The sequence below is a fragment of the Elephas maximus genome, chromosome 3 (genome assembly GCF_024166365.1).
Source record: "Elephas maximus indicus isolate mEleMax1 chromosome 3, mEleMax1 primary haplotype, whole genome shotgun sequence".
In the NCBI taxonomy this organism is placed as follows: domain Eukaryota; kingdom Metazoa; phylum Chordata; class Mammalia; order Proboscidea; family Elephantidae; genus Elephas; species Elephas maximus.
In genome coordinates, this window is record NC_064821.1 from 164,400,806 (window position 1) to 164,409,888 (window position 9,083).

The 9,083-nt window shown below is 47.2% G+C and overlaps 2 protein-coding genes across 2 annotated transcripts; both read left to right on the forward strand.

Annotated features, from left to right (window-relative positions):
• The first annotated feature begins 411 nt into the window (after positions 1–411).
• Positions 412–4,565, forward strand: LOC126071391 (uncharacterized). The gene is made up of 4 exons (XM_049875571.1): positions 412–516; positions 2,936–2,970; positions 3,450–4,029; positions 4,146–4,565. The coding sequence occupies exons 1-4, from the start codon at positions 412–414 to the stop codon at positions 4,563–4,565; spliced, it is 1,140 nt and encodes a 379-aa protein (XP_049731528.1).
• A 274-nt stretch (positions 4,566–4,839) lies between these two features.
• Positions 4,840–5,247, forward strand: NHLH2 (nescient helix-loop-helix 2). The gene has a single exon (XM_049875990.1). The coding sequence runs from the start codon at positions 4,840–4,842 to the stop codon at positions 5,245–5,247; it is 408 nt and encodes a 135-aa protein (XP_049731947.1).
• Positions 5,248–9,083: the final 3,836 nt, after the last annotated feature.

A 9,083-nucleotide genomic window follows, 5' to 3' on the forward strand; every position in this document is an offset into this window, starting at 1 on the left:
TGCTATGGAGCACAGAAGGAGGGACCATCTGTGCCAGGGAGGTCTTGGAAAAGGCAAAGGTGGGGGAGGGGGGTTGTTCCCGGAGCAGAGTATGGTATGTGTGTGAGTCCATCCGTGTTCATGATGATAACCATATGTGTAAGCATGACTGTGTGTGGTTCTGAGTGTGCACCTGTTTACACATGCTTACTAATGTAAGTATTAACTTACATACATGCAGGCTGTAAGTGTGGCATGAGTAAGCCTAAACATAAATAGAATGTGTCCTGGATCCGCACACTCCATAGCTGAATCTAACCTGCCCTGATATGTACACACACACGCAGGTGGGTGCGCAAACACACACACATACAACATCAGGGTAACCAGAGATACCAGTCTGTTTCCACTCTAGCATCTGCCTCCAGGACTATGGTGATTAGAGCCCACCAGACTTTTCAGTCTGTCGGTCTGAGTACGTGGGAGTCTGGTAGAGCCAGCCGGCTTGTGTGGGTAATGGGGGAGGAAGAGGCACAGGTAGGTATCTGTGGGTGTGCATCTATGTGTACACTTCCAGTGTGTGAATGCTTAGTGTTGGCTCTTTCCTTCTGCCTTCTTGTTTACTACTTTGGGGAGTTCATCCACTCGCCTGTTTCCATTACCACCTGTAGGTGGCTGGCTTCTACCTCCACTTAAGTGTCCTGGGGACATTTAAAATGTACTTCTGTGCTGGTGCTGGCAGAGACAGGACTGGGAAGTGTTGGTGCCCCCTACTCTGTGGAGGCACTCCTACTGTCCACATCCCCATCCCATTCTGGTCCAGGAATCTCCCAGAGGATGAAAAATATGTACAAAATCAAACAGTAGTTGTGTCTGCCGTGAAGAACCCTGAGGGGCACTCCCAGGGGTGGGCTGCTCAACCCCCCTGACAGGACCTCTATTTTAGGGCAAAATTGATAAAGAAGGGAAAGTGAGGACCCCTCTCCTCACAAATATTTCTCCAGGGATTGGGGAGGTAGGGAGTCAGGCTACAATGCTCTCATTTTTTAAGTTTGTCCAATCAAAAAAGCTAAAATGATTGCAATTGGTATGTAATGGTTGGGGACTAACGGTATCTCCACAAAATGAAAAAAAAAAAAATTGAACTGGATTTTCCCTTTTGTTATAAGGCAAATAAATTCAGGACCACGAGGTTGTGTAAGGCAAAGGCTGGAATACACTGGTGATTTGCGTGTGTTTACATCCCAGCCTAGTGCACTGGTGCGCAGCTGAATGTATTCGCATGTTAAGAGAGGCCAGAAGGAAGCACGGTAATCCACACATGTAGTGTGCCATATTTTAACCTGAACAGATGAGTGGGTGAAGAGAAAAACAAACACACTTGGAAGAGTAGGATGGTCTCACATCACAGTTCCTGAAATTATGATATCTTGATTCTATTCCCAGTTCAATCAATGATTTAATCTATTGAAAGGTTTCTATGATCTGCTTATCTATTGGTAAATTAACCCAATGGCAGAATACCTCTCAAAAATATTAATACACTTAATCAAGCCTCACTGAGGTGTATTTTGAAATGTATAAATAATCACTAATAAACGTTAGCTGCTGTATATATGAATACTTTATATTCAATGTAGTGCCTTGTATAGTATATATTTCCATGTTTGGACACAAATATTTTCCTAAACATTAAAGAAAGATGATGATTTTTTGATATGCCAGGGAAATTTTTCCACAGTCAATATGGTGTTTATTTGCACTTAAATACTGCATCAATAATCTGAAAAACAGAAATAGTCTGATTATGGCTAGAGGCTTTTTGGAGGCTAAGGTTTCCATCATGGACTGCTTTCAACTGTTATATTTTATGGCACAGATTCAGTGGGAATCTGATCTGCTAAAATATTTGGGCTGTGAAAACTCCCACACTGTGACAGATGTCAAGTCCAATTAAGTGACTCATGTCCAGGTTTCTGTCCAATAGGATTTCCCATTAAATATCAATTTAGGGGGAAAAAATTCCATCCCCCTTCTTAAGCCTTTATCTCTTCCACCATCTCTAGGCTGAATCAATTGGTACCAGGAGAGTCAAGAAGCCACACACGCATCTCTGCCTCTTTGCTCTGGCTCTTCCACTCTCTCCCGTCTTTCTCCGCTTCGCTGTCACTGTTACTCCGGGGGACGTTCACTTTTCACCAGCCTTTCTCCAGGCATCTCTAAGCCACTGACTATATTATTTTGCTACAAGGTAAAGAAAGGAGGGGGTGAGGGCGGGGGATGTAAGCAAGGCTTGAAAGACTTTGAAACGGAAAATAGATTTCTGTTTATACAACATTCAAGTAATTGAGGGAAGAAAAAGAGGCAACCTTAACTCTGAGTTACAGGATTGTGTTCCTGGGAATTAGGGAGACAACAGCTGAACAAAGCCTATCTCAAAAAAAAAAAAAAAATCACTTCTAACCAAGATCGCATCTCTGCCCCGCGCTTCCCGGTTTCTCTCAGCCGTAATAAGGAAAGGAGAGGAGTCCGACCTGAGCAGAGTCTTATCTTAACCATCTTTCTTATTGATTCTTCCGCTGTTAGAAAGTGGAGGAACCAGCCCTTCGCTGTGACGGTGTTTATCTCTGCATCTCTTTTGTTATTTATAGAGACCTAGAAGAGGAAAAAAGGCACCGGACTTGTCAACACATCGTTTAAAAAAAAAAAAAAAAAAAAACCAACAACGAATTTCTCGAAATGTTCGAAAACGTTTAAAAGAAAAAGGCGTTTTTGATCTATCCACTAAGTGAACAACCATTCATGCCGCTCACATCCTGAGATATTATCATCCCTCGCTGTGGACACCAGAGAGATGACAGCTGCTTTTTCATTGTTGAATGTAATAAATATTGGCTGCTTTTAATATTTCCCGGAATTTCCCTCCTGATACTTCCTGGAATTTTAACTCTAAAAGATTGGAGAGAAGGTTATTGAAAAGGCTTTTACAAGGTAAGTCTCCTTTAAATCTTTTTTTTTTTTTAACAGCTTGAAACTAAGTTAGGTTGTTCATATTGCATTTATAGATGCATTTCGGTTAATTATTAAATAAATAAAATGCATACACGGCAAGCTACTTACGACTATTTTAGAAAGATACGTGGTGGAGAATTTAACATGCTTTGGGGGCAACCCAGGAACTTTGGATCCAAACTACAACTATATGGAGGCTTATTGTGATTTGCCATTACTCGCATATTTGTTTATGCCCTTTCAAGCTAAATGTGTAGGTGTAAGTTGTCCTACTTATAAATTTATCGGCGAAAAGCCCGTAGGGAGTCACGTACAGTTCACTTGGAGCATTTGTTTTTATTTTGCTTCAGAGGACCTGTTCTCGCAAGGAAATGAAAGCTGTTTTGGAGCCAGATTCACTCAAAAGCAAGTGGAGCGTTGGGAACCGATCACACACCCCCTTGCTTTTGTTTCTCTAGCAGCAAACCCTCCTACACGTCGCCGACGCGGATTTCTCCCGCGACAAGAGTGGCTCGGGCGACACACCCTGGGGCCCGGGCTTCGCAGCCTGGTCCTCCCACCCTGTGCCCGCGGTCGGGGCGCGCAGCACCCGCAGGCGCCTTTTCTCTCCTGTCGACCCCTTTCTGGAAGCCCGAATTCCCCCGAAGTCCAGAGATTCTGAGCGAGTCCCTCCAAGAAGGCGCGCAATCGGGTTCCGTCTTCCATGCGCCCGGGAGGAGCCTGGAGAGGTGGCCTTTCCAGGAGGGCATCGTTAGAGGAAAGCTAAGGACAGACTCGCTGGGCCTTTGCCAGGCCGCCCGGGGGCAGCTCCGGGCTCCCGAGCTCAGGCCCCGGGAAGGCCAGAACTTTGCGGGAGAAGAAGCAGCTCGGCCCCGGGCAAGACGCGTGGAGCCGCCTGCTCCCGCACCGGGCCCTCCCGGTTCCTCCCCGGCCTCTCCTCCCGCAGCGACCCGGCCGCCGGTATTTTTCCCCGAGGTGGCCGGCCCCCTGCCGGGCGCATTGTTTTCTCCCACGCCGCCGCGTCTCGAGGTCCCCGATGTGTGTGGTTGTCCGCGTGACAGATGGTGCCCCAGAAGGCTACAAGGGCACACGAGGCAATTTGCAGTTGAAAGTAGCCTCCACGTTTGTTTAGTCATTTCTCTATTTTCCTGGAGAGGCGCGAGTGGGGCGAGGAAGTCTTCTCGCTCCCGGCCGCTTGCTCTCGGGCCTGGGGTTCCTCTAGGCCCGCACCCCAGCGCAGGGGTCCGGCGTGCCCTCCTCAGTCCCGGCACCCGCGAGCACCCGAGCCGCCCCAGACCCGCGTGAGGCCGTCGGGCGCCGCGGCTCTCCCGCTGCTGTGCCGGGGGCCCTCGGGGCGGGTAGGCCACGCACGCCTCGTCTCCCCGCCCCTGGTAACACCAGATGTATCGTCCTTAGGAATCATTCGTTTGTCAGGAAAGAGGAAGAGAGTAGGGAGGCGGAATCGCACAGTTGGTGTTTGGCCGGAGAAGGCACAAAAACCCAGTCTCGGCCCGACGGCCGTCCCGGACCGGGCCCACAGGCCGGTCTCCGTCTCCTGCAAGCCGAGCCGTTGAGCCCAGGATGCGGCCTCGGAGCCGGCGCTGTGGGGAGGCGCGGGGCTCCGGCCTTCGGGCCTGCCCTCGGGGTGCCCTCCCTAAGGCCGCGGCCTGCTCGGCCACGCGCAGCAGCTCGGTGTGGGGAGCGGACCGGGACGCGCGGACGCGGCACCGAGAAAGTCCCTCCTCGAGCCCGCGGGCAGGGCGGGCGTGGTAGGCCCCTGCCCGCTCTGAGAAAGAAAGGCTGGTTCCTTTTATTGATTGATCTTCTGACTCCCCCTCAGCCTCCAAAATGATGCTGAGTCCGGACCAAGCCGCCGACTCGGACCACCCCAGCTCGGCACACTCGGACCCGGAGTCGCTGGGCGGCGCGGACGCAAAGGTGCTGGGCAACGTGTCGGACCTGGAGCCGGTGGAGGAGGCCGAGGGAGACGGCAAGGGCGGCAGCCGGGCCGCGCTCTACCCGCACCCGCAGCAGCTGAGCCGCGAGGAGAAGCGCCGCCGCCGGCGCGCCACCGCCAAGTACCGCTCGGCCCACGCCACCCGCGAGCGCATCCGCGTGGAAGCCTTCAACCTGGCCTTCGCCGAGCTCCGCAAACTGCTGCCCACGCTGCCCCCAGACAAGAAGCTCTCCAAGATCGAGATCCTGCGCCTGGCCATCTGCTACATCTCCTATCTCAACCACGTCCTGGACGTGTAGGGCAGGGGGCGCTGCAGGAGGCCGTCGGGTCCGCGGCTGCGAAGCGCGAACCGGACCGACGGGGGCGGGCGCCGCGGGGACCACAGAGGAGGCGGTGGCCCAGCGAGAAGGCCGCTGCTAGAGACTTGGACGAGGAAAGAAGCTCGCCAAATGTTCTCTCTGGTCAGCAGGGCGAGGAGGGAAGGTTTCCGACCCCGGGAGGAGGGGATGTCTGGGGAGCCTTGGGGCTTGCAGGGGGCATTTTCCAGGCCCAGCCATCCTCCTTTAAGCACCGGAGGTGAGCCACCTCTGGGCCTCCCCTCCGTGAGTTAGGGTCCCTTCCAGGGTTGTTGCTTTAGCTCGCTGCAGACTTCGAGTTCTCCTACGTTAATCTCCCACAAATCGTCATGTTACGAAAGAATGAGGCGAAAGCTCAGAGTACAGGCTCATAACTTTAGGGTATCCAGAATTTTTCTAAATGACAAGTCACCAAACATTCTGGGGGGCGAGATCTCTTCCAGTGTAGAGAATTAAGGCACAGAAAAGCGGAACGTGACATTTTCCGTTCTGATGTGAAAAGAAAAATACTACAATGCAACTAGGACAGACAAACCCTGAGTATTTGGTAAGGTCAAAAAGATACATTGAGAACAAAGAGACACACTGTGAGAAGATCTGAACTTGGTAAGATTTGAACCCCAAGATATGACACTCATGTAGACAGGAATATCCATATTTAATGGAAAACTTAATATCTGATTGTTTTTTCAGGCAAAGTGCCCCTTTATATATCCAAAAAAAAAATGTATTTGTGACCTTAAACACGTGGACCCGTAGGTGCAGTTAGAAAAAGACAACCTATTTTTATTTATGTTAGAAGAAGTAGAGTATTTTTTTCCAGACGTTTATTTTTCAGAGTGGTGATAATTTTACTTTGGATACTCTGTGCCAATTTATTTATAGCCAAGTGTTTACACTTTGTCCTGTGGAATAATTATGTCTAACTTTCTAAGTGTTTGCTGAGATTATACTGTGGTCTTTCTTTTTGCTCTAATTATATTGCACTTGTCTAACAGATTTCCCACTTCTCCCTGTTTCTAAACATATTTTATATATTAAGATGTTTGTTCTTGAAAGGTCCTTTTGTTGTGAGATCAGCAACACTAGCACTTCACTATTATAGTTTTTTAAAAAAGTAAGTGTTGTTATTCTTATCTGTAGTTCAGCTGGAAAAGTACAAACTGTTTATAAGAAGTGTAGCTTCTTTGTGTGTGTGTGATGTTTGTGTGTGGGATAATTTTAGGAAATTAAGTTATTTTCCTAAAAAAAAAAAAAAAAAGAATTCAGAACTACTTTCTTCTGTGACAACCAAAAAGAAAAATCTAACCTGAAAATGTTTCATGTTCTCAGCTGTGAAACTCTTAAAACAGGAGTGTATTTTAGAGACAAGGAGCGGGGGGGAAAAAAACCACATCTGCTATCCAAAGATTTTAGTCCTTTTCAGGGTTTTTTTGTGTCTCTATTGCTTTATATAATGCAATATTTTGTAGTGAAAATAGATATAATCTGGTTTCTATTGGACGAGTTTTTCATATCTCATGAATGGTGCGCTGTTTTGCATATAAATAAAAGTATCAAACAAAATTCTTTCCTTTATTTTAACCATACTGTCTAAAAATAGTGACCATACTGACTGAGCATGAAATGTCTTAATGGGCTCAAGTCCTCAGAAAGAAACTTGTTAAAAAAAAAAATCGTTAACATACTGTTAGGATATTAGGTGCTCTTTCTAAACTTGGACAAGGATAGTCTGTAAATGGATGCCTCACATCTGATGGAGACATAGAGCACGCTACTCTCAATAAAGAAAAAAAATCACAGTGTTTATATAAGAATAGTACCTGAATCATAGTTTCTTTTGCTTTAAAAGGAACCTGAGAAACTAACCTCTTCAAATTGGAGTTGGGAAACTGAGGTCCAGGGAGTTTAGGTGTCTTGCATTAGGCACATAGCTACTTAGTGGCAGTGAGAGGACGACCCTGGATGCAGATGACTCCCAGCGCACCTGGCATGTATTAAGAACAAGCCATATATTACTAGTGTAAGACTCAAACATTTAATCAGGACACAGATTCAGGGTGTGACACCTGCAAAGAGGACCAACCTTAAGATATGAAGACTATCACTTATAAAATCACACAGCTAGTTTATAAATGTGAAATATTCTGTCTATATATAGGTAGAAGACGTTACTAACTTCTATGTGTTCTACATAATATAGATATTTTGAACTAGGACGTTAACATACTGAATCTATATAACACCAAGTCTCTGGCTACATAGTAAAACATGAAATTACGTGGATGCTTGGTTTTCTGCGTATAAAGTATCTGTAGGATTGAGCATTTTTCACTTTTCACCCAGGTATCTTGAAATCGGGTTCACAGATACCTAGTAAGTGGGACTCCATTCTCTTCGTATGGGGGTGTGTATTAGGAAAGTGCTTCCCAGGATGTGAAAAAGGATGGTCCCTTCCTTTGCCTTGTATTTGGACGATGTTCTGAACACTGTAGCAATGGCTGGGAACTCTCTGAAAAGAGACGTGCTGTCTATGGCATTGAATGTTTGTAGGTCATCTCACCTCTAGGCCATAGGGAGAAAAGAAGACCCCCAGTCCTCCTCATATCACTTCTCCTGTGTCAAGAAAGTGAAGTCAAATTCCATCCTCTGGAGCCTTTTAAGAGTCTCCCTCTCCTGGCTTATGAGCCCAACTTCCAACTAACCAACCACATCACTGATACAAATAAGCACATTCCTCCCATTCATATCGAGGAGGGACGTATCAATTCATTTTCCTAGAAGACAGGCCCTTGCCCTTGGAGCTGGACAAAGGGCAGACAGGGTCAAAGAGCAGCATCACTTCTGAGCTCCACAGCCCATGTGAGCCCAGGAGAAAATCTTGTTAGTTCCAACTCGTAGCGACCCTGTATACAATAGAACGAAACACTGCCCAGTCCTGGGCCACCCTGGAGTGCTCAGGGAGAGAATGCTTGCTTCTCATATGACCCCGGTTCTTGGTGCTTCCTCCAATGGCCTTGACCCAATGAACACATGTCACCAGACTGCTAAGATAAGTAGACAGAACAAACCTCTGTAATACTGTGTTTTCATCACTGTTGTCTGTCTTTGAGTGTTGCTCTTCCTTCCACAGAGATGGCGAGGAAGGAAGGGCCTAGCTTAAATGCACGTACAGTCAATACCCTTTTCCAGGCTTAGAAGGGCTCATTATTATTATTATTACAAGTAGTAGTAGTAATATAAATATTAATAGTTTATATTATCGCACATTGAGCGTTTACTATATGCTTACTGAGTCGGATGCTTTGCATGTATTATCATTTAATTCTCAAAACAACCCAATGAGGTAGGTACTTTTATTGCCTCCATTTAACAGATGAGGACATTGAGGCCGAGAGAAATTAAATTACTTTGCCAGAGTCATGAGCCCATGTTTGTCTGTTAAAGTGCCTGCCTTTACTCATCAGATTCTCCAATTTTTCTTTTGAGAGAGGTGCAGGCATGCTATGCACGAGCTCTACCCTCAGCCCCTGCACCCATCTCTCCTTCCATGTGCTTAGGGGAACCTTAGTGGAAGCCTGAGGAACGTGGCCTGTACTCTGGGGTCGTACAGGACCTTCAGTGGACAAGGCTGCCCAACCAGGCGGACGAGAGGAAGCTAAAACTGAGCCTGTGCTCTGTTTGCCAAGTGAAGAGTGCACCCTAGCATGGGGCTGAACTGCCTGGAAGAAGGGGAGCCTTCTGTACTTTGTAGGAGGACAGTGTATGCTAGTGATGGC

What these genes read in the sequence shown, in the direction of transcription:
- LOC126071391 (XM_049875571.1), top strand. Translation starts at nt 412, where the DNA reads ATGGTGATTAGAGCCCACCAGACTTTTCAGTCTGTCGGTCTGAGTACG. An exon ending in TGGGGGAGGAAGAGGCACAG is followed by an intron (nt 517 to 2,935) that starts GTAGGTATCTGT and finishes TAACTCTAAAAG; the next exon opens with ATTGGAGAGAAGGTTATTGA. An exon ending in CGCGTCTCGAGGTCCCCGAT is followed by an intron (nt 4,030 to 4,145) that starts GTGTGTGGTTGT and finishes ATTTTCCTGGAG; the next exon opens with AGGCGCGAGTGGGGCGAGGA.
- NHLH2 (XM_049875990.1), top strand. Translation starts at nt 4,840, where the DNA reads ATGATGCTGAGTCCGGACCAAGCCGCCGACTCGGACCACCCCAGCTCG.